A 25,946-nucleotide genomic window follows, 5' to 3' on the forward strand; every position below is an offset into this window, starting at 1 on the left:
TTCATATGTTTAATGTATTATTTAAATGAAATAATGGATTCCATCTATGATAATGTTCAAAATGAGATAATGGAATCTTTAGAACAAGATGCTTTGTCATGGAGACAGAGAGAAAGAGAGCTTTTGTTATGCCTATTCAACTAGCATCATTGAGTTTAGTCGTTTCAATCTTGGCTCTTGCAATGAGAACAAGGTTGACAAATTCAAATATTCAATTCACTTGGGATATATTGATCAAAAAAGTGGAAGATAATGAGGAGGAAGTACCTATACGTAGGAGACTTTTCAGCTCAAAACCATGTTGGTGTTCAATCTCTCTCTTTTTTTTTTTTCTTTTTTTTTTTATGCGTCACTCACAATTGTTTAAAAGTATGATAGGGAATAGACTAATTTGGCCTTAAATTGATACTTTTGTCCCTGTTTGAGTGAAAACTTGATTTTGACGTTATTTGCCCTATACTAAAAATACTGGGGCTTATTTAAGTTATTTATTTTGTTTATATGTGCCTTTTCAAAAACTAGCTATTTAAGTTTTTTTTTATAAAAAAACAACGGACAGAATTTTTTTAATCAATTAGTCGATGTAGCCTTGAAAAGTGTGAAAATAGCTTTTCTGCATATTTATACAAAAACAAGCTTATCACATTTGCACTTAATTGAAATTAGCAAACTAAAATTTGAGATGTCTGAAATTAGTTCACAAATTTTGATTCTATCAAAATTAGCAAATTAAATTCGCTATTGTTTCTCTCACCTTGAATACTTGAATTTTTGTAAATTACTTAAAGAAAATTAACTTAACCCTTCAAAGATATCAAGAATAAGTTAAAAACATTGGTCAAACTTTTGATTTTGAAAGGCGAGGGTACTTTAACTCTCTTATCCATCAAACAAGTTTTATGAAGTTAAAATCTAAGAATCTATCTTATGTCATTTTTTAACTTTGATTCATCCTGATTATCTTGTTAATCTCTTTATAGTGCAATAATTTTTTTTAATTCCTTTTTCATCAAAGTCTTTACAAAGCGTATCCTATAAAGTGACTTACACTTTTATAAAGAAGTTAATTATATTGCTTTAAGTGTTGCTATCATTAAAATCAAGCTCATTTTAATTATAAAGCTAAAAAAATTACAATTAAGTTGAATGTAATACCTTTTATTCTATTATGTGTGTCTGTGTGTGTGAGAGTGTGATAAGATATATTAAAAATTAAGAGAATTTTTTTTTTTTTATTACATATGTAAGAAGAGGGGGAGTTGAATTTGGGTCTCCCATAGCCAATATCTATGCAGTTACCATTGGGAGTTACAATAATTTCATCATAATTTTTCATGATTTAAAGTAAAAACTTGCCAGTAAATATTATATTGACTAAATTAATAAATTGCATAATATAATAATTTTTATTTGTGTAATTTTATAGGAAAATGGTCCAATCACATTAACATTTTCTTTTGAGAATGCCAATCACAATAATTTTGGTTGTTACTCAAGAAATAAAGGTTTAGCTTATATAGTGGCAAATTGGGATTTTTCAAAAGAAAATACAAAGGAAAAAATGAGAAAAATAAAATATCTACACAAATAAATTTCGACTTATTTCTATTGACAAAAAAAATTAAGGAACATAATTTTTTGAAATTGAAAACATGATTAAGATTATAACTAAAATTTATTAAATTTAATTTTAAATTATTTTTTAATACTTCCTAATAAAAATATTTTAAAAAATATTTTTCTTAACCATAACTTCAACAGACAATGAGGCAAACAATGCATAAAATTGAAGCATTTAGCAAAAGTGAATTAATTCTTCAATTGCTTGATAATTCCACACAAATTTCAAGAGGACAATTGCATTTGCATGTTTCATACTTGGAAATTTCTCACGCGTGGGAATCATGCTTCAATTTGTATGGAATTTCTAACCGTTAGATTAAGAGTGACCTAAAAGAAATGATGCGATCAAAGTATTGACAGCATCAGGAGATTCAATATTTGCAGCATGTCCTGTGTCCTTGATTATTTCCACTCTTGATTTTGGTCCAAGATGCCTGTGATCAACCAAAATTGTTATGCTCATCTCAAATGGATAATGCCCTGGAAATTAACCAAAATGGAGAAAAGCATTAACTTACCTCTGCAACTGATGGGCCAAATGTACTGGGAAGACATTATCCTGATCGCCCCATATTAGAAGTGTTTCCTTGACCCAAATGGAGCATTACTCATAAGATGCACTACCCAGATTTAGGATTTTTTATTTTTTTCATTTGATTACGATTGAAGTTCGAACTTAAAAACTCATGATTTTGAAAATAATTTCAACATTGATAACATGATAATACAATTATAAATAAAAAAACTCAGAGAACTTGGAGCACCAATGCTTCAATTTTTAAACCAACATACCTGGGTTAGAATTGGAAGGTCTGTATCTGCTTTTTTGGCCAACAAGTGTTCTACCAGCTCTAACTTCTCCTTCCTATTATTATTGCCCAACACCTAGAAAGCAAATCAATATACAAATTGTGACCCTACTTTTAACTTCTAAAGAGGAGCTGAGCATGTGTAGATCTACCATGTGTTACTAGTACTATTTTATATTAAAAAAAAAAAAGAAAAAACTTCTGATAACTTCTATAATTTTATTCACAAATACCTGCGCCAATTAAAAAAAAAACTTTTTTCATATAAGGTCTGGTCTGTTTGATCAAATTGATATTATATACCGATTGGATCAGAGATCTCTGGTTGAATTGCTCATTCAACGAGCATTCTCAATATTTTATTAGAGCTACCGCTAAAAAATTATTTTTTAAAATATAATATTAAAATAATTTAAAAATTAAATTTGATATAAATTTATTTTTTTTTTTAAAACAAATAGGTAATCTATTTTTTTTTTGGCTCTTAAAAAAAAAAAAAAAAAAAATATTATTATATATTTTAATTTTTAATTTTAATATATATTATTTCAATCATTCAATTGATAAATATATATATATATAATGAGACTGGTAAATAAGATATATATATATATATATATATATATATATTAAGTTTAAATAAAATTTTCTATGAAAAAAATATAGAAACAAAAGGAAAGCAGATAAAGATAATGATGGGGAGGGAGGGCTTTTATTGTTAGTCCCAATTTGAACTCACATTGATGAACTCTTGAAGGAAAAAATCAGGAAGCCACTTCAAAGGCTTGCCTTTGTATACTGATAGCTTCACTAGAAGTCTCAGATCATTTGGATTTGTTGGTACAAGCAACTCTTTCGGATCTCTTCCAATCTTCTTAATATGTTCTCCTTTCTCATCATCACTCCATGCTACCCCACTGCTCACTATCACAAGCTTCTCCATCATATCTTTAGGACAAATCTCAGCCATCCGATACGCCACATACCCTCCATAGCTAATCGAGTACACCGAAAACCTATCCACACCCAATCTATTCAACCCTTCTATCAAACATCCCGCTTGAAACGCATCGGTCCGGTCCGGCCGGTTCGAATAAGATTTACCAAAGAACAATAAATCCGGCATGAACAGATTAAACTTCCGAGAAAGAAAACCCACTTGATATAGAAATTGCCACCGTGCATCGCCTCCGTAGCCATGGACCACGACTAGATTAGGCTTATCGAACCTCCGATGACTGGAAGTCCAAAAATGCACGGTGGTTCGATCATCTAAATCAACAGCAAACGATGTAAGACCACAGAACCTAAAGTAAATCGAAAAAAGCGTATCAACGATATAGAAAAGGATCGATGCCCTATTTATTTGAAAAAAAACGGCGAGCAACCAACGGAGAAGGGCTAGTGCGGTTGAAAGGAAGAAGATGAAGAAATGCAGAAGCTTTGATGAGCTCATTGTGATTGAGGAGTTATGGGTTAAGATTTCAGAATCAAAGAAACTGGGTTTTTGAACTGAAAGGGAACACATTGGATTGCCCGAGACGAGAGGATGCGACAAAATCAACATAAGCAGATGCTTGCTGAACTTCTTTTAGGATTTAGTTTATGTCAGCAGATAAATCGTTTGTTTGGTTACTCAAATTAAAAATAAAAGAAAATTAAATAATAATTTTTATTATTGATTCTTTTAATTAAAACATATAAATAAAAATAAGTTTATTTTTACTGTTATATCTTTATTTATGGCTTCGGTGGCAAGAGGATATCCATAGAACTTCAACTTTTGTTTAGTCTGATTTAGCCATTAAAGCTATATTATTCATATGTTATAATTAAGTTTGAATCATACCCGTCCATTCCCTACACTATGAATCAGCCTTTATAATTTTTAAAAAAATTATAAAAAAGTCCATTCTCTATGCTATGAATCAGCTTCTATAATTTTTAAAAAATTTATAAAAATGTATCACGTGAGTCTTTGTAATAAAAGTAGCATCTTAAAGTTTCGCAACACTAACCAATGATAACTTTACATCTTCTCTCTTTTAAAAGATATTGGTATGAAACAAAAAAGTATTGATATGAAATAGAAAATTGCTGATGTAGAATAAAAAAAATAAAAATTATAAAAAAGCATTATGTGCTTGTGATTATTTTTACTTTAAAATTTATAATCCATTTTGTGATAAAATGGTACATTAAAGTTTTATATTATTAGCAAACTAAGTGAATTATTTAACTTACGAAAATAGTCAGAATCTAAATCTTTCACTTTTTCCAAATATCATGAAAAAATTTATGTATATTTTTTAAAAAAAACTCAATTTGTCAGTTATAGTATTTTATAATGGTCAAGTCTTTATACTAGAAGAATTTAACATAGTGTCTAAAAGTATTAGGGAGTTCAAGAGGCAGCTTTAGCCACGAACTTCTCAAGGTAGTGCTGATGGAAGCCGTGCCCAAAATAAAAAAAAAAGGTGTCGGGTGGCCCATAGAAGGGAGGAATAGATGGCTAGTTAGATAAAAGCACTAATTCAATCTAACCGCTCCAACAATAGAACTGTTGTTCCTATCTAAATTCTCAGTAATATTAATCCAGTAACTCACTCGAGAGGTTATGCTACATTAACCATTCTTGATAGTTATTCCAAAAGTGAAGGTACAAATTTCAGCTTTGGAAATCTATTGATAATGATTCCGAAATCATGCTCTTCATACAAAACTCCTCGTCAACATACTTCTTTTTTAGAATTATTATGCCCAAAGTAAATAAATCTCTTTCTTGCATAAAATATTTTAATGGTGTGATTATTTTTTTTTATTAAAAATAATATTTTAATGCCACATCAGTGAAAATTAGCAATGTCAGACAAAATATTATCTTTGTTAATAGAGTGTTACCACATAGCATCAATTTGTCACAAAATAAACCTCGAACCTTAAAGTGAAAATGAGCAAAACTACAAAATATATAAATATATATATATTTTAATTTTTAACTTTTTTTTATTTTATATCAATATATTTCTTTTTCATGTCAACATCTTTTCATAGAAGGTCATCGTTTGCTAATAGTGTGAAATCTCAGGGACCATTTTACCATAAAGAGAACCAAATACCCTAAAATGAAAAATGATAAGAAACCACAAAATACTTTTTGTAATTTTTCCTAATTTTTCCAAACCACAAAGACCCTAATGTTTATCCTTTTATCTTCTTTTGTTTTCCTATTTTCGTGAAAAGTATTTTGAGAATCTGAAAAAAAATTAAGAAATAAAATTTCTTTTTTTTTTAATGGTATTCAAATAAAAGAAATTTAAAAATTCATATTTTTTTCTATCCACTTTTCCTGAAAACAAACAAGGCAAAAGGGTAAAGGAATTGAATTGCATAGATTTTAATTAGTTGGGGGAATGAATCTATATTTAGCATCTTTTAGTTTATAATCCCTACGCTATATGCAAAATTTGTGAACGTTTCACCTAATTTTCCCGAGAAACAAGCATTGAGTTTTAATAGAAACCCAATAAATTTTTTAAAACTATCCTAAGTCATTGTTGAATTTATTAAAAATTGATAGTAAAAAAAAATGTTGTATTTGTTTTTATTAAAATTTTTTTATATTTATTTAATATGATCTTCTATTTTATTTCAATACATTTTAATAAAAACTCTAATTCGCCGTTTTAAAGATTATAATTTATATTCTTGATGGCGTTTGCTAACGACAGGCAATGGTCCAAAGGTTAGAAGGTGACAAACAGACACTGTTTTTGTAAGCTTGGGATGCGTTTCCTTTCAAATTTTATCATTGAGAAAATAAAAAATAAAGGAAAATAATTTTATTTTTTTATTATTTTTTGTTTGATTGAAAAGAAGATAAGCAGTAAAAGAACTTTTTTTCTTTAATTAAAATGAAATTGGGAAGGAAAAAAATTTATATATATTCTTATATTTTATAATTTTTTTATATTAAAAAAAATTATAACTTTACAATTTATAAAAAAAAATTTTCCCAAAAAACTTTTCTCTCTAATATCTAAACATGAGAACAAAAAATTATTTTTCTCTTATAATTAATTTTTTATTCCTTTTCTTCAATTCAAATACAGTGGAACACGGAGTAAAACTTATAATAATTTAAAATTAAATAAAAATTAATTTAAATAAATTTAATTTAATTTTAATTAAAATATTAATTTTATTTAATTTAATTTAAAATTAAAATTTTATTTACTTCTCAGAAAATAATGTACATATACATTTCATTATTTGATTACAATATAAGCTATCAACATAAATTTATGTTATACATATATATATTCACAATTTAATAATATCAAAGATTAAAGAATAAAAAAAATTTTACTTTAAAAAAGAAATTTAATTTTTATTTTAATTATAAAAATATTTTTTATTTATTATTTTTATGAGTATCTTAAATGTTAAAAAATATATATATAAAAAAATATTTTTCAAAAATAAAGCTTAAAATTAATATTTTTCTAAAAAAAATCTCCGCTGAATCCCAATCTCAATCTCGTTAAATCATGAAGATGGTGCCATCAATTCTAATATAAAACATTAAAACTAGTCTAGGATTTGACACGTTTAATATCTTATTAAACGTCATTGTCTTCTTTATATTTAATTTAAAATCATCTTTAGCACTCAATCAATTTTTAAAATTTTTAATATTTCAAATCTTAGCAAAATACAGCCACTTTCAAGTCTGGATAAAAGAGGAAAAGTATAGTAAATTAGCTACCAGCCTAAAATTCAGTGATTTCTCATTATATAAATAGTTGTTATATAAATATTGAAACAAGCTAACTTAAACATACTTTATATTGACATTCGAATAATGTTAAATAAGCAATAAATTTCGAAAAAAATTTATATAACTGATTTCAACCAGTTTGAGATTAAAGATTTGATGTCACTTTATTTCATGGTAAAAGAAAATCAATTTAATATAAAAAGATTATAAGAATTTCATCTTATTTTTCTCCCAAGCTTCTTCAAGAACTCCTTCCTCTGCTCCTCCGTGTAACATATCCAACAGCTTAAAATCACCACCTTCTCCACCTCCTCTCCATAATTCTCAGCCATCCGGTACGCCACATACCTCCCATAGCTTAGCCCCACCAAATTATACTTCTCTATACCCAACTTCTTCAACCCTTCCCTTACACACTTCGCCTGCAAAATATCTGACCGGCAGGTCCGTTTCGTGTGGGAATCGCCAAAGAATAGCAAGTCAGGCATGCAGAGATTGAAGACTTTAGATAGAGGGCGAGCTTGGTGGAGAAATTGCAACCGAGAGACTCCACCATAGCCATGAATTAGTACAAGATTAGGCCTATTAATCTGCCTGTGCTTGGTGACCCAGAAATGCATAGTGGCTTGGTCATCCAAATCAATTGTGCATGGTGACATGCTACATAAGTTGAAATATAAAGATAAAGAAACATCTGAAATTTTCACAAAAATCCCAGAAAAATTTGGCTTCCAAAAGGAAATGGTAGTAGGATTTTCCAGAGGTGTTCAAGCTTCATGGTGGATTAGAATGAGAAAATTCTTTTCTACCACAGAATATGAATGTTGGCGGGGTGACCCAAATTTAACGAAACTGACTGTAAATAGTTGGTTGTTGCTTAATTAATTTTCTTAAAAGCTTCCCAAAGTTAGCATCATTAGGTTTGGGAATTCATAATGACCACATTTGAGATTGCCAAGTTAATACGATATTATATCATTTGACAGTAGCTCCAATTTTTCAATGACATTAATTAAACAGTTCAAGCAATCCAAAAATATTGATGATGCCGAATCAAAATAGGCCAAATGCATATCTCTAGCTTTGAATTATTTGGAATTGACATATTTCACCCTTATTTTTTTTCCCTAACATATTATACATCTTAATTATTGTTTTTCATAACAATTAAATATAAATTAGCACAATCTTCAATATATATTTTGTGTGTGTACTAATATATTAAAAAAGTCAAAATGTCTACCTCTATTATTAACTTACTGTGATTCTAATTCTATGTAAGATAAATATATGAAATGACAAGCTATTTCAAGAAAAAATTATCTGATAATTTGTTTCTAGGTCCCCTTTCATATTTATAGGACCCACTCTTGTTCATACACTTTAGATTAATTGTTTTACCATTTTATATAGGATTATCTACTTAAAATCATTGTGGTATTCTATAATTATTTGAATATATGGCTTCCTCTTTTCTATGTTCATGGCCTCCACTCTCTGAAAAATATAAGTTATCCAGAAAAGTTCTAGAAACGTAGTAGAACAAAGGAGGTAGGAGATTTGTTAGACAAGTTGGTTAGTTAGTTAGAGTTTGTTTAAATTACTAGGCTAAGTTGTCCTTTATTGATTGGACATGTGCTAAATGATAACTGTGTATATACAGATGTAATTAGCAATCAATAACACAATTCAGTTTTCCATATTTTCTCTTTCACGAGTTTCTCATGGTATCAAAGCTGAGTAACCTGTGTAGATAATAAGGTTACTTACTAGACTCAGATCTGAGATCTGGTGTCGGTTAATTTCTTGAAGTTTTTTTTTTCATGGAAGAAACTGGAAGTACAAAAGAAGTCAGAACCATGGCTCATCAACATAGTGACGATGTATTTTCGCTTCAGAACTCTGATAACCCCAGCTTGATGCTGGTAAGTGCTCAACTTAGTGGCACAAATTACTTGACTTGGAGTCGTGCAATGTTGAAAGCATTGCAAGCCAAGGATACACTGGGCTTTATCAATGGCGAGACCAAGAGACCTGCGGCAAACTCAACAGATTTTGTAAAGTGGAAGCGAGTCAACTGCATGGTGATTTCCTGGATTCTTAATGCAATTTCTAAAGATTTGGTTGAAGCTTTCTTATATGCAACAACTGCCAAACAGTTATGGGAAGATTTGGAATAAAGATTCATCCAAAGCAATAGACCATTGATTTATCAAATTAAAAGAGAAATTAGTTCTTTTAAGCAAGGAAATATGCCACTCCTGGTGTATTTCACTAAGCTTTAAAAGCTTTGGGATGAGGTTGATTGCTTAAAACCTTTACCTATGTGTACTTGCGATGCATGTACTTGTGGAGTATCAAAGGCAGTAGTAGATCTAGATAACGCTAAAAAAATAATGCAATTTCTAATTGGTTTGAGAGATAACTATGATCATGTTTGTTAACAAACATTGGTTTTAGATCCATTGCCTTGAGCATTGAGAAGCAGAGGCAAGTTTATAATTTGGGAATGGATATGACTGATCAAGTTGTAATGGTAGTTAAGGGAGCTAATAACAAAAAAGAAACGGGAAATGGAAAAGGAAAAGGAAAAGGAAAATTTAAGAAGAATGATGCCGGGAATAAGGAAAGCTGTCATTGTGACTATTATGACAAAACAGATCACGTGAGAGATACATGCTTCAAATTGAATGGTTACCTAAAATGTTTTCAAGAACTGAAGCAAAAAAAGAATAAATCCCAGGCAAATATGGTGCAAGTGCATGATACTCCACTAGATGATGATAGTAATATGCAATCTAGTTTTACTGATGCTTGGAATGCTAATATTATGGCTGTGGTTCAACAAGAGTTTGTAAAATTAATGAAGGGTAAGTTTGTGGTAGAGGCAAACTGTGTTAACTTCTTTGGGTTTTTAGGTAATGATTCTTCAAACTGTTTCAGTAAGGATAGAGATGTTTGGGTAATTGACACAAGAGAAACAACAAACATGACACATGATATGACCCTGTTCACTAGCCATTCAAAACTAAAAGCAAACCTTACCTGTTTTTCTACCTGACGGAACAACTAAGGATGTTCATTATTTGGGATGTATACTATTGCATCCAAGATTAAAACTAACCAATGTCCTCCACACACCTGAATTCAAGTGTAACCTGTTCTCTGTGAGTTAGTTCACTTCAACCTCCAACATATCTGTTACCTTTCATCCTAACCTTTGTGTTTTGTAGGACCTCTCGACTAAAGAAGTAATCACAATTGGGAAGATGCAGGGATTATTATACAAGTTGGATAGTGATTCATTCAATTTAAAGTTGTTGTATAGTTCTTCTACCCATACCATTGCTTGTAATAACACAGCTTGTAATTCTCTTTGTACTTCATCTTTTCAATCAAATAAAGGAGGCTTTACTCAATATCCCGTTTGGAATTATATATTAGGCCATATTTCACAAGAAGTCATGAAGCATATACCCCATTTAGAACCAAAATGACAAATTGATACCTGTGATATCTGTCACCTTTCAAAGCAATAGCATACCCAATTTCCCATTAGTCAGTCACATGCTGCTTTTCCATTTCAACTCATACACATTGATCTTTGGGGGCCATATAGAGTTCCATCTAGGACAGGAGTCAATTATTTGCTCACTATAGTTGATGATAACACTAGGACAACCTTAGACTTTTCTTTTTCATGACAAAACCCAAACTCACCAAACCTTATTCACTTTTCTTAACATGATCCAAACCAAATACAATGCCTAAGTTCACACCATTCGTAGTGATGATGGTACTGAGTTTATTAATTCCAATTGTCAAATTCTATTTCAATCTAGAGGAATTTCTCACCAAAAATCTTGTGCATATTCCCCTCAACAAAATGGTATAGTTGAATGTAAACACAAACATCTCTTACAAATAGCCTGTGCCCTCATGTTTTAGTCTAAATTGCCAAAAATGTTTTGGGGAGAGTCATTACTCACAGCCACTTACATCATAAATGGGATTCCTTCTAAATTCTTGCTTGGAAAACACCTTGTGAGCTCCTAAATGGCAAACCACCTGACTATAATACTATATGAACATTTGGTTGTCTTTGTTATGCAACCAATATTTCTCCCCACAAAACCAAATTCGACCAAAGAGCATATCGTTATGTCTTTCTTGGTTACGCATTGGGTTATAAGGTTTGCAAGCTATATAACACTAAATCCATTTGCATTTCTCGATATGTTACATTCAAAAAGCATATTTTCCCTTATCATACCATTTTCGAAACATCTCATCACATATCATTACCCAAACCTGATCACGTTACACCTCACGACAACTCAGCCTAGTAGTTTTAACAAACTTTAGCTAACTAACCATCTTGTATAACAAATCTCCTGCCTCATCTATTCTACTCTGCTTCTAGAACTTTTCTAGATAACTTATATTCTTCATCACATTCACAGCCCATAGATTCATCAAGGCCACCTAACAATTCAAATCATTGTCCTAACTTTACACAAATTAACTCACCAGTCTAATTACCTTTAAGAAAAAGCACACAGCCACTACCAAACTACCTTGGTTTTGCAACTTCATTGCTTCAATTCAATCTGTAAATACTCTCACATCCACTAATTCCGTTACAACTGTAATCGATGAGAACCTTGCAAATTATAAAGGTACATTCTCTTCATATTTTACCTTTCATAATTCTATTTTTGCTACTGGCTTTCTCCAATTTATTGCTAATGTGTCACATATCTCTGAGCCTACTTCTTATTTCAAAGCTAAAGATGATCCAAATTGGGTTAGTGCTATAAACAAAGAGCTTGATGCATTGGAAGCAAATCATGTTAGTAGTATACCCTAGAGCATATCATTTAGTATGTATCTTGTACATGTTTTTATTAATAAAAAGCATTTCCACTTTTCCGTTTACATAATATATTTATGTGTAATAGAAAAGGTTCATTGATATTTTGTTAGAAATTCTATTCTTAAGTTGTTAAGAATATGAGTGACAGTATTTCTAGTACAAAGTATCATAAATAGGTTCACAATCGAGGATACTTCACAATAAGGACATGACTTATCCAGAAAGATTGTATTCATGATTGTTCCCAAGTTATTTATATGAGATATAAATAAGATGGAATTGTGACTCTCATGCTATATGACAAACATGATAGGTGCTTATACATGATAAGTAGGACGAACCAGTGACACTTATGACAAGCACATGGAGTTTACTCTTGTCAATGTATTGTTATAAATCATATCAGTGCATATAATCTTTAAACCTGAGATAGCACAGTTATCTAGTATATAGGTGGTTTGAGTTTGATACTGCTTTCATACTTGTACTGTGTATAGGTATATGGGTATGTGTTGGCTCCTACTAGTTATATATGGAGGTAAGTCTTGATCAAGATGGAATCTGTTCCTCTAAGTAAATAAGGATAAAATCCTATGTTCATTTAATTGTTATTGATGTTTCAAGTTCCTGGCCAAGACAGATAGATTTATTCAGAAAAGAGTTTCTGATGAGAAAATCTTTTTAATCAAGAACTGGAATTAAAAGAGAACATAATATTCATAACAAATGGGATTTGACATAAACCATGACTCCAGCTTGAGTTGGGATTTTGTAACAGAGAGATTCTAGTGCATGGTAACATATGATTATAGGTTCATTTGAGGTAAACGTTATTACTAATTGGGTGGCCATGGCATGCTATGCTAGGTGTTAACCATGGTCTATGAGGTGCATAAAATGGTTTAGAGAAATTATTTATGGTAAGAAAGAGTTCTGATGATATTAAGAGTTGATATCATATCTCATTGCCAATTAGTGATGACTCTAGTAAGTCACACACATACACAAGTAATCACCAAATTAAATATAATTTAATTAGTTAATTAAAGAGTTTAATTGATTAATTAAATAGGGTTGGTTTGCAATTAGATTGCAAAGTCTCTAGCATGACTTGAAACCAAATCTAGGTTATTGGATGTATAGTATAAGTTAAATTTATATTTAAAGTGTTTAAATATGAATTTAATTAATGAGAAATTAATTAATAGAGATTAATTAATTAATTTATATTTGATATAAATTGATTAGAAGAAGAGAAATAATTATTTTGGGTTGAGAACTCAAAATTAAGACACAGGGGCATTTTGGTCATTTCACAGGGTGATATATGGCACTATGAGATGGTGACACATGGCACTATGAGATGGTGACACATGGCACTATACATAAGCTTGCCAAATGTCTTTTAATCATGTAAGATGATTAAAATTAAGATTAAATATAGGTTTGACACTTGGCACAATGTGATTGGGTCAATTAAACCTAGAGCCAATCAGAAGGTGACATGTGGCAAGGGTTTTAAGTGGTGACCTAGCTATATAAGTGTAAGGATGAAAGAACAAAAATAACCAGCTGCTGCCTCCCTTTGTGCCGCCACCCTTAAGGCTCCCATTCTCTCTTCTTCTTCATCTCTCATCAATTCCAAGAGATTAGCAAACAATCTCTTGAATTAAAAATACTAGAAACTGTTTCTAGTGTTCTGTTTACATCTCTAATCTCTCAAAAGGCAAAACTTGATTTTCTAATTCATAGAAAAAGCTTTAGAAGCTGTTCAAGGGCTGCCATAGATGATCTTAATGTGGACAAGCTTTAGGGACAACATATGGTGTCCTAAAGATGCATCCCAAAGGTGCCAAACACACTGCAGTGCATCAAGAGGTTAGTGCACTTGTTCTTGATCTAATCTAGGGTTCTAAAAATTAATCTGATTAATTCTAAAATCTTAAAAAGCAAATACAGATCCAAAAACATATTAAAAGAGTTTTAATATGTTGTTTATCATTGAAATCAAATAGATAAAAATAAATCTTGTATGATGCATGTGACCCTAGGTGAAAATTTTTGAATTCAATGATATAAACTTGTGTTTTTCATGCTTTTGCTCTTTCAAATCAGACGTGGGAACTTATAGAATTACCTCCTCATAAGAAAGCTATTGACTCCAAATGGGTTTATCATATGAAGTACAATCTGGATGGTACTGTTGAGCGCTACAAAGCTAGACTTGTAGTAAAGGGATACAATTAACTTTCGGGTATTGATTATACTGCCTCTTTTTCTCCAGTGGCTAAAATAGTTACCATTCGAGTTTTCCTAGCAATTGTTATAGCCCGACCTTGGGCCATCCACTAGCTCGATATTAATAAAGCATATGTACATGGCTATATCGATGAAAAACTATACATGAAGCCTATGGATGGTTATACTCGTGCTAAACCTGGTCAAGTTTATCATTTGGTTAAATCCTTGTATGGATTAAAATAGGCTAGACCATAGTTACCAGATTCATCACCTTCACCTGGGTACTGCGTTCCAAATCACGAGTCTCAGATCGTGAGACGTTTACGTCCCAAAACACTGCAGGAAGCATTCTGAAACATCAAATCTAGCGAATCCATTCACTCAACATTAAGCATCATTGTGAACAGAAAATCAAAGAGGAAAACTGAAGTAAGGAGAAGAAATACAAATATTTTAAAGAATTGTAATCCAAATATTGATTTTTTTTCTCTATTTTTCTTCTCAGCAGTGGGTACAATGCTTCTGTCTCAAATCATAACCAACAAAATCACCATTGTGAAGAATTTGCCTCTGCCATTGTTGGCACTTAGGAGCTTGCAGCAAACACAGAATCATCACCAACAAGATTGTGAAGATCTCAACAAATCACCATTTAAAAAGGGGAAAAAAAGGCATGAAGGATAAAATGAGTTTCTATTTGACTTTCGACCAAGAATATACAAGAAGGAAACAATTTGAAGTCTGGAATTGTTGATAACTGAAAAGCAAAAGACGAAATGAAAAGTAGAGGATGGGATGAAAGGAAAAAATCAGCATTAATGAAGATGAAGTTGAATAGGAGACAAATTCTATCCATAATACGTCTCTGAGCAAGAAGCTTCTAGGCTCTATGCCTCTATCTATCAATTAATTTATTAAAAAAAAAACACTTTTGTTTATTTTTAGTGGCTCCAGCTCTCTAGTGAATTTTGATTCTAAAAAAAAAAAAAAAAAGGTAAACGTTGCCACTATCATTTCTAAGTTAAAGAATAAAAGTACTAATTAATTTATTTAAAAATAAATAAATTATTACATCTGTGATTATTAAACTATGAACTAACTAATTGGAATAATAAGAAAACATATCATTATTAAAGAAAACATATCAAAAAAAATAGAATCATTCATCTGTACCAATTAAAGCAAATCGAGTAAAGATATAGAAACAAAGTAGGATACGAAACAAAACAAATACCAAAACAGAGTAGGATACGAAAACTAGGTCCTCTGATTTTGCAGTGCAGTTTTCTAATATAAAGCAAGCTACATGCCATTCACTCTTTAAAGAGAATAAAATTTCATCCTCTTTTTCACTTAAGCATGGTGTTCGGAAAAAATAGATTAGATTAGGAAAAAAATTCCATTAAAATACTGAAGATTCAAGTGATGAGAATGAAGATGTAGAATCAATTGAGAAACCAAATCTCAAAATTGAAAAAGCATCAATGCAGAAACAACAAGATTCAACAACAAAGCCACTATTGAGTGAAATCAATGTTATTGGAGCATTAAAAGGAAATAATTCAGGAGGAACAAAGTGTTGGTCATGCAAGCATTGTAACAATCGATTCAACAGCTCATATACAAGAATTCACTATCACTTTTTTAGAGCTTCACCATGGAAGAAAGCAGGAATTCAATGTTGCTTGGCACTCATGAAAGACAGAGTTAAATATGACAAGGTGGGAAGAATGGTTGAAGAGGCAGAGAAATCAGGTGTGTCTTCATCTCTAAAAAATTCCACAATTTGCACAAAGCTTAAACCAATTATTGCTAAAGCTAATCTTATAGCAAGTGCTTTTAACATGATGGAAAAGGATGCGGTGGACTTAAAAGTGATGAGAGGGCTATGTGCTAATGGAATTCCTTTTAATGTTCTGCGAAATCCTCAATTTGGTGAGATGATTATAGCAATTAACAATGCCCCTAAAGGATATAAAGCACCCTCTTATGAAAAAGCAAGAACTATATTATTAGATGAATGTAAAAGATATGTAGAGAAAGACTTAGCTTTGATCAAGGATACTTGGTATATTCAAGGGGTGGCTATTGTTTCTAATGGGTGGTCCAATGTTAAACATCGACCTTTGATTAATGTTATCACAGCCAACAGTCGAGAAGCTATGTTCATGTATGCTGATGACTTTTCAGGCATCAAAAAAATAGGTTATATATATATCTTCGAATGTCAATTATTTTTGTTGAAAATTGAGCATTAAATTATAGTAAAATTATTCTAAAACATTTTTTTTTAGGTCATGCTATAGCTGAATACTTGCTCACGGCTATTAAATAAGTAGGGCCTTCTAATGTTCTTCAAGTAATTACTGATAATGCATCAAATTGCAAAGCTGCAGGAAAGGAGATAGAGAAGGCATATAAACACATTTTTTGGTCTTCTTGTGTTGTTCATACTCTTAACCTAATTTTCAAGGATTTTGCTCAAAAGTTTGATTGGTTAAATGATACTTATAAAAGAAGAAAATGCATTGTGAAATACATTATCACACACAAGCATTATCCATCTTTAGAACACAATCAAAGTTGGAATTGCTAAAAGTCTCAAAAACTAGATTTGCTTCACATTACATCTTGTTGAAAAGGTTGTTAGTTTGTAGAGAGGCTCTTGCAACCACTATTGTTCTTAAATCATGGAAGGAGTGGACAAAAAATGGGGATGAGAAAATGAGGACAATGGGTGCATTAGTTGCTAAAACAGTTAGTGATGATGAATTTTGGGAGGAAGTAGAAAATATAGTAGCTATAACTAAGCCACTGTATTTGTTGATTAAGTTTAGTGATGGTGAAGGCCCAAAGCAAGGAGAGATTTACGAAAAAATGGATAGCATGCTTAGAGAATTAAAGGATATAATGAGAAACAACAAATACAAAGATAGTTATGAAAAAATGGAAGCTATTATAGTAGAAAGATGGGTGAAGATGAATATTCCTATGCATCGTCTTGGTTTTGCTCTCACACCCAGATTTTATGATCATCACTACTTAGAAACACCAGCTCCTGGAGGAGTACCTAGAAAGGCTCTAAATCTTGATAAAGAAGTTATTTTAGATGTTATGGATACTTTTGGAAGGATAGCAGAAAATGGGGCAGAATAAAAGTTTTTATGTGAGCAATTTGCAATTTTTCATATGAAGAAAGGGATATACAGCATGCCAGCAGCTCAAATTGATGTTATAACAATGGATTCAATTAATTGGTGGTCAACATATGGGTCTAAAAGTCCAGAACTAGTAGAGGTAGCAAAAAAGGTACTATCTCAACCAATTAGTAGCTCTTCAGCTGAAAGGAATTGGAGTACATATTCTTATATTCATAATGTTAAGAGAAACAAGTTAAACTGTACAAGGGCAGACAAATTAGTGTTTATTCACTCAAACATTTGCCTTCAATCTCGCTTCTTTGAGAGTTATGTGACAGGACCTCATAAAAGATGGGATATCGATCCAGAAACTTCATACTTGGAGGATTCAGCTATAAAACTGGAGGACATGGGATGGAGATTGTTAGATAATGATGATGATGATTTTGATGTCACAAAGACCATTGAAGAAAATGAAGATAACTACACCAAAAACAAAGGGAAAAAGCAAAGGAAAAATTGAAATTGATTCAAAGTAGTTTCTTTTTTCTACATTATTGATTTATGAACTTTTCTAAATTTCATTTATGTTTTAGTGTCTTAATATATGTTGCATTTGAAATTATATTTTGTGTTATGGAATGCAATCATATTCGAAGTTTTATTTTTTTTTTATTTGATATTTAAATGGTTTTTCTTTATATTATTTCAATATTAATATATCCTATTGAATTTCTAAAACTAACAAAACTAAATAAAAAATTACACAAGATAATAGATTGGTAATGACAAAAAATTTAAAAAGATCATTATTTTAGGCTTAACGAACCCAAAGTATTATTTAAACGTATAGCGTCCGAAAGAGCGAACCGATTAAGCCTACCCCTAATGTACCCAAAAATTAACAAAGTGGCGTATAGCGTTCCCGTTCCCATACCCTGCATACCGTGTTCCAGGTAACTGTGGGCTGGACACCAATGGAATAAGGAACTCCTGTCAAAATTGCATCAGTATGGTTTTACACAGTCGATACATGATAATTGTCTCTATGTCAAAGGCTCTAATGCTAATTTTCTTGCTTTGCTTGTCTACATTGATGATATTCTCATAACTAGTGCAACTAAAGTTAACATCATTTGGGTCAAGCAATTTCTTCATCAAACATTCACTATAAAAGACATGTGTTATGCTAGATATTTCTTAGGTGTTGAATTAGTACGATCATCTTCTGGACTTTTTCTTAACCAACGCAAATATACACTGGATGTCTTAAAGGATGCAGGGCTTCTTGATGGTAAAGCCACTGACTATCCTATGTTCAAAGGGCTCAAACTTGATACTGAAATTAGCACCCTACTCTCAGAACGTAAACATTATCAACATGTGGTAGGGCATTTACTATGTCTTAGTCTTACAAGCTTAGATATTACTTATGTCGTACAACATTTAGGCTAGTTTATTCAAAGTCCACGACAGCCACACTGGGACACTATCCTTCACTTGCTTCGATACTTGAAAGGGTCCCCAATAAAAGGATTATCCTTTCCTGCACAAAACTCACTTCAGTTAAAACCATTCTCACGATCTTGTTGGGCAAGTCGTCCTCGACACGAAAATCTCTAATCGCTCAGTATATTTCTTGGCTCATCGTTGATTTCATGGAAGTTAAAAAATCAAACTACCATTAGTCGATTTTCCACTAAAGCAGAATATCGTAGTATGGCATCAACTTTGTGAATTGTAGTGGTTGTCTTACTCAAGGATTTTCAACTTTCCTTTTCTTTGTCGATTCCTTTGTATTGTGTTAACAAGGCGGTGGTCCATATTTCTGAAAATATTTTTTTCACAAAAGGACCAAACATTTGGATATTGACTATCACATAGTTTGCCAATAGGTCCTCAATGGCTTTATTCAAACAACACATCTTTCGGCCAAACATCAGCTTGCTGATTTCTTCACAAAGCCATTAACTTCACACCTTTTCCATTTCTTCCTTTCCAAGATGAGATTGGTTAACTTAAAACCATCTCCATCTTGAGGGGGTTTATGAAGAATATAAGTTATCCAGAAAAGTTCTAGAAACAGAGTATAACAGAGGAGGCAGGAGATTTGCTATAAAAGTTGGTTAGTTAGCTAGAGTTTGTTGAAGCTACTAGGCTGAGTTGTCCTTTATTGATTGGACATATGCTAAATGATAATTGTGTATATGGAGATGTAATTAGCAATCAATGACAAAATTCATTTTTCCATATTTTCTCTTTCCACGAGTTTCTCACTCTCCTCTCTGTGTCTTCACTCTCTTTGTTCTCTTCTTCTCCTTTGTCACCTCTTCCCATTATCACCACTCTCTTTGGATAAAAAAACTACAAAAATAAAAATCACCCTCATTAGATACAGAAAATATAATGTCACTAGGAATCAACAAGAGCCATCTTTCATAGAAAGAACAATGAAAAATATAATTTTGTAAATCTAAAAACTTCTAGCCATGGCTCCATATAAAAGCCAAGTACTTGAAATAGCTAACTATGGCCAATCAGCTATTACAATAGCAAATCCACCCTCAATCACAGCACCATTGGAGTTGTAATTCAAATTTCAGTGACCAATTAGAAGAAATACAAAAATCCACCCTTAATCCCTCTAACAACCCAACAGAATATCATACCAAAATTATCATTGGATTCTCTTTTCCCATCTAATTAATACCCAATAGTATGAATGGAATGTAAAATAATTCTTAATAGATTATAACAATCATAAATATAATGTGAACCATAAATATAAGATTCAACTATCACCCTAGTAATGGATCTTAAACAAATAAATACTCACATCTAAAAAGCATATATGATGTGGAGTTTAATTGAGTCGTAGTAATGATGGAGAGAGATCCTTTGATTCAATTAACTGATTTCTCTCTCTTGACCCTTCTTGATTCACACACAAATCTTTAACAATGGAAAACTTTCTTGAGATGACCCTAATATCTCTAATTTTATGAAAGAAAATATATGTGAACTTATAGGTAGGGAGGACCAGCTTATATGTAGAGAGAGGTGCATGCCTAGGGGGGCATCTTTGACTCCACAACCTTTCAATCCAATCTTGAAATGAATACATAACAAATAAGATGAGATAGCTAGATTATTTACGAAATAACAAATAAGTAAGTGCCTTAGACTTACTTCATTGCCCATGCTCACGATTTGGATTCGAACTAATATCAAGCTACTTTCCCTAGCCTTGCCATATCATTATTTAAAAAAGAAAAGAAAGGAGATTTTATCTTTAAGAAACCCCTAGCTCAAGTGAAGTGACCCTTGCTCCTGTACCAATTAATTTAGGACATTCTAACATCAAAGTTAGTTCAGTAACCTCGGTTTATCGTACGACCTATAGTTTGTGGTTGGTTGCCCTCCTAAATAAAGGAAAAGAGAAAACTAGTTCAAACAATTTCTTGGGGCTATTATAGTTGTGTGCCCTTTGTCCTTGTACCATTTCCTACTCCTAATAAGTGAAATCTCAAAAGTTTATGTTTTCCTCATAAAATTGTCATCAACTAGTTTTTAGCTCTAAACACCCATTCAAATGTGATAGTTCAGCATTTTACCATCTTTTTTTTTGGCATCAATGACGTTATCACTAGCAGAACACTTACAAAATGTTTTATACTTCATAAAACCCTGTGAGTTTAGTCATCAACAGTAAAGTCATCCCATTACTAAACCGACGAAAAGCTAACCTTCTACTATGGGGCAATCACATCTAAGAAGTAAGAAGTAGTGTCAATGATTATCGCTACAATACTATAAGTAATTTTCTTTTGATCTTTTCTTTGTTGAAGCTAATGCCCAAAAAAGCTTGTAGCATACTTTGGTATTGTTAAAGGCAAGATTCAAGCAATCTAGCTTTGGTGGTTGCAACCTGAATCAAATCTCTCTTGGAGCTATTCTGCTTCTTGGGGCATAGCTTTCTTATTTCCCTCTTTTCCTTATCTAGCGGTATTGGATCAACACTTAACCATAGTGAGTTATAGGCCTATACTCATTCTTATGGAAAGGACTAGAATTAAACTACTCTAAGACATATGTATATATATATATATATATATATCCAAAACTTAATTTGGTATATCTATCAAGTAATCATTGTATAATTAGAATTAGAATTTATTTTAATTAAAGTAAATATTAACTAATATTGGAGTACATTAAAGGAATTGATTTCAACCCATTTAATGTTTTAAAGTCACGAGTAAAATCTTACATTCTCCTACTTAGCACGATAATCAAGTGATATAAACTTTAATAGTATAAAATTAGGTGCGCATAAGATAAACAAATCATTTTCATATAAATAAATCATTTTCACAGTGTACTTCATAATTACCTTCCTATAATAAATTACTAAGTGTGAGTTATGGCAGTTGTACATTGTTTAATTATATAGTCCCTTTCATATACCATAACACTAGCAACTTACCATAGTAAGTTCATAATAGATATATTTTTATCATGTCATGGTCCACAATAATTTCTTAAAAAGATTTTTCCTGTTATCTTTCACTCAAAATATTATGTGTACACAATTATAAAAATAGAAAATACTTTAATGTACGTCAGAAGACCTCAATAAGCTCAAAGTGACATAGCCAATATATTATTCATTAATACAACTAAGACCCATTATAAGAAAATGTTCGTTAAATATTTTAGATTGTAAACCCTTAATTAATGAATCTACAATCATGAGATCAGTAATAATGTATTTAATAGACACTTTTTGTTTCTGAACTTTCTCCTGAAGGACAAAATACTTTAATTTCATATGTTTTGGCACCTTTGGAATATTTGTCATTCTTGGAGAAGATATTGCTGCAGAATTATCACAATAAATTCTCAATAGCTTGCTAATGGTGTCAACTACCCCAAGTCCTGAGATAAAATTCTATATCCATAATTCATTAAATGTAGCTTCAAAACATGCTATAAATTCTACTTTCATAATGGATGAAGCAATGATAGATGATTTTTGGCATTTTTCCATGATACTATTTCTTTAGCTAATAAGAATAGGTAGCCAAAATAGATTTTTACTATCAACATACCCAGCAAAATCTGAATCTGAATCTGAATATCCAACCACTTTTATACGATTAGATCTCTTATAAGTGAGTACGAAATCTTTAGTTCATTATAGGCACCATAAAACTTTCTTTGCAGCTTTCTAATGATCAATTACAAGATAAGGAATTGTACAGGTTTGAGCATACATCAAATTGCCCACAACTAAAGCATAAGGAATTGATTTCATTTATTTACATTCCATATCATTCTTTGAACATTGATTAAGACAAAATTTGTTCCCTTTTCTATATGGAAACAATTCATACTAAACATTTATGCATATTAAATCTTTCTAGAATTCCATCAATATAAGATTTCTAAAATAATCCTAACAATCCTTACAATTTAACATAGAAAATTCCTATTCCTATCATAAAGGATGCCCCTCATATATCTTTCATTTTATAATTCTTTGATAGAAAATCTTTAATTTACATAATTTGCCTAAATTATTTATAGCAAGTAAGATATCATTAATATACAAAATTAAGAAAATAAATGTAATCCTACATATCTTAAGATATATACGTCGATAATTGACATTTTCTTTAAATCAATAGACTTTATGGTATTTTTGAACTTAATATACCATTGGAGGGAAGCTTACTTAAGTCTATATTTTGATTTCTTAAGTTTACACACCATATGGCTTTTTTCTTCAACTGAGAAACCTTCAAGTTTGTCCATATAAACTTCCTCTTTAAGTTCTCCATTTAGAAAGGCTATCTTCACATCAAATTGGTGTAACTCTAGATCATCATGACTCACTAATGCTACAATAATTTTTAATGATTCTAGTTCTTGATGAGTCTTTCTTTGAGACTAGTGAGAAAGTCTTTATTATAGTCAATACCATCCTTATGAATTTAACCCTTGGTAACAAGTCTTAATTTATATTATTCAATATTGCCATTCAAGTTGTGCTTGGTCTTAAAGACCATTAGCACCCAACTCGTTAGATCTTTTAAGCAATTCGATAAGATCCCACACTTTATTTTGTTCTATGGATTTTAGCTCATCTTTCATGGCATCTAACCACTTATCAAACTTAGTACTTTTTTATGGCTTATGAAAATGAAACTGAATTTTTATTTATTCCTTATATCAAAATCTAACTCTTCTGAGTAAACCACATAATCAACAGTAATTGCTAATCTCTTTTCTCTTTAAGATCTTCTTAATGGCATTTTTTTTTTGTTTACCTTTGTTAGTTTTTCGTGGGTTAGCTTCCTAAGGATGTGTTTCATCATCATGCTGTGTAGCATTGTTTAAACATTCAACAATTGCTAGAACAACAAGTGGAGCAGGGGTAGATATAGAAACTTTAATAGGCATAGGAAAATCAACTTTAATTTCCTGTAAATTCACATCCTATCTCTCAACACTTCTACTAACTTCATCATTCTTCAAGAAATCTAGCATTACCAATTTCTAGAATTCTCGGACTATGGTTTGGAACATAAAACCTGTACCCTTTAGATTTCTATAGATAACTAATAAACTATCCACTTATCATTCTAGAATCTAATTTCTTTTCATGTAGATTATAAATTCTTGTCTATTCAAGTGCCTTGAAGCAGGTTTTTTTCTAGTCCATAATTCATAAGGTGTTTTTTAGATAGCCTTACTAGGAACCTATTTAGTAAGTATACAATGATTTTAAGTGCATATATCCAGAAAGATATAAGTAAAGAAAATTTACTCATCATAATGCTAATCATATCCACTAAAGTCTGATTTCGCATTTTAGCCACCCCATTTTATTAAGGAGTACTTGGCATAGTATACTATACACATATGCCACGACTTTCTATGAACTTTACAAATTGACCAAAACATATTGTTCCAATTCATTATGTTTCCCATAGTATTCACCACCTCTATCTAGACTTACTATTTTTACCTTTCTATCTAATTTTTTTTCAACCTCATTTATGTATACTTTAAGTACATCTATTGATTAAGATTTTTTATTAAACAAATAAATATATCCATAATGTGAAAAATCATCAATAAAAATGATAAAATACTTTTTTCCACCAAAAAATGGAGCATCAAAAAGCCTACATATATCAGTGTGTATAATTTCAAGAAGTTGACTGCTTCTTGTAGCTTCTTTCTTATCATGTTTGGTTTGCTTTCCCTTAATGCAATCCACACGCACATCAAGATTAGTAAAATCTAGACTTTGTAGAATCTCATTCTTTATCAAATTCTCTAATTATTTCTTTGGATATTTTTTTGGATATGTCACCCAAACGCTTATGCCACAAGAAAGCAAAATTTTTCATTCAGTCTACTACACTTAATGCCAACATTGTTATAAGTGACAAAGAATGATTTATCAAAATTATCATCAAGTTTTTGTATATAAATTATTATTAAGAATTCCATAAACAATAATTTAATTATCATTATTATTAAATAAACTAAAACATCCATGCCCAAACTTAACATTGAACTCAAATTCATCAAGTTTTGAAACAGAAAATAACATTCCTAGAAATTGAAGCACATAGAGAGTTTGTAATAGGTCAAGTTGATAGCCATTATCTAAGACTAAATGGTAGGTCTTTATGACTTCAATTGGAGCCCTCATACGTTCCCCATAAATAGGAAGTCTTAATTGGGTTTGCGGTTTGGACCATAAGAAATCCTTTCATCACATTTAATAAATAAATAGTAGCACCCAAATCAAGCCACCAGGTATTATTAGGAACTTCAAATAAGTTTGATTTGAAATATACATAAGCATAAAAATTACCTTTCTTTTCAAATCAAGCTTTATGTTTCAGGCAATCTGTAACATCCTCACTTTAGCTAGTCCGTACAGTCTACTATTCCAGTGACCAGTATCGGTCCGAACAGCTAGAACGTCCGGAAAAATATTTAAACTAAAGTGAGAAACCATAATTAATTCAAATATTAATAAGAAAAATTTAGGAAAAATTTTAGAAATAAAATACAACCAAGTTAAATGAGCCGATGCCCTAGCGATGGGTAACCTAGTGAGAAGTTGTGGTTCTCGCAACTATTAGCCTTAGACCCGGGGGAAAAATTATAAAATAATTTTTAGAACTCTAGAGAAGGGTTATTGAGGTTCTTATGACATTAGAATGCTAAGGAAATGCTTAAAAAAGTTTTTCAATCGGTACAGACAATTTTGGCTCATTAAGCCAAACGGAGGGCATTTTGGTCATTTCGTCTTCAGAGATGATTTTTTGCCAACTTGTCCAGTTAAATAAATAATTTATATAACATAAAATATGACTAAATGTTGTTAAAAATTTAATTGAAATTAATTAGATAAGAAATGGAGAGAAAATAAAAGAAAATAGAATAATGAC

At 31.0% G+C, this 25,946-nt stretch overlaps 3 protein-coding genes across 3 annotated transcripts; 1 reads left to right on the top strand and 2 right to left on the bottom strand.

Moving 5' to 3' along the window:
• Window positions 1-1,794: 1,794 nt before the first annotated feature.
• LOC110645137 (uncharacterized) lies at window positions 1,795-4,044 on the bottom strand. The gene is made up of 4 exons (XM_021798187.2): window positions 3,172-4,044; window positions 2,416-2,508; window positions 2,142-2,209; window positions 1,795-2,057 (listed from the first exon to the last, which is right to left on the bottom strand). Exons 1-4 carry the CDS (start codon window positions 3,997-3,999, stop codon window positions 1,940-1,942), a joined length of 1,107 nt encoding a protein of 368 aa, XP_021653879.2. The 5' UTR covers window positions 4,000-4,044; the 3' UTR covers window positions 1,795-1,939.
• A 3,383-nt stretch (window positions 4,045-7,427) lies between these two features.
• Window positions 7,428-7,832, bottom strand: LOC110665744 (uncharacterized). The gene has a single exon (XM_021825990.2). The coding sequence runs from the start codon at window positions 7,830-7,832 to the stop codon at window positions 7,428-7,430; it is 405 nt and encodes a 134-aa protein (XP_021681682.2).
• A 7,981-nt stretch (window positions 7,833-15,813) lies between these two features.
• On the top strand, window positions 15,814-17,485 carry LOC110665762 (uncharacterized). Its single transcript, XM_058150755.1, has 3 exons — window positions 15,814-16,519; window positions 16,669-16,816; window positions 16,972-17,485. The coding sequence occupies exons 1-3, from the start codon at window positions 15,814-15,816 to the stop codon at window positions 17,483-17,485; spliced, it is 1,368 nt and encodes a 455-aa protein (XP_058006738.1).
• The last annotated feature ends 8,461 nt before the right edge of the window (window positions 17,486-25,946 follow it).

The sequence above is a fragment of the Hevea brasiliensis genome, chromosome 8, assembly GCF_030052815.1.
Source record: "Hevea brasiliensis isolate MT/VB/25A 57/8 chromosome 8, ASM3005281v1, whole genome shotgun sequence".
NCBI lineage: Eukaryota > Viridiplantae > Streptophyta > Magnoliopsida > Malpighiales > Euphorbiaceae > Hevea > Hevea brasiliensis.

Bases quoted from the DNA above. Each gene is read 5' to 3' on its own strand.
- LOC110645137 (XM_021798187.2), bottom strand. From the start codon at position 3,999: ATGTTGATTTTGTCGCATCCTCTCGTCTCGGGCAATCCAATGTGTTCC. The intron at 2,509-3,171 runs GTGAGTTCAAAT...TTTGCTTTCTAG, and splicing joins TCCTTCAAGAGTTCATCAAT to GTGTTGGGCAATAATAATAG. The intron at 2,210-2,415 runs GTATGTTGGTTT...ATTTGGGTCAAG, and splicing joins ACCTTCCAATTCTAACCCAG to GAAACACTTCTAATATGGGG.
- LOC110665744 (XM_021825990.2), bottom strand. From the start codon at position 7,832: ATGCATTTCTGGGTCACCAAGCACAGGCAGATTAATAGGCCTAATCTT.
- LOC110665762 (XM_058150755.1), top strand. From the start codon at position 15,814: ATGCAGAAACAACAAGATTCAACAACAAAGCCACTATTGAGTGAAATC. The intron at 16,520-16,668 runs GCATCAAAAAAA...TTAAATAAGTAG, and splicing joins GTATGCTGATGACTTTTCAG to GGCCTTCTAATGTTCTTCAA. The intron at 16,817-16,971 runs GTTTGATTGGTT...CTTGTTGAAAAG, and splicing joins TTCAAGGATTTTGCTCAAAA to GTTGTTAGTTTGTAGAGAGG.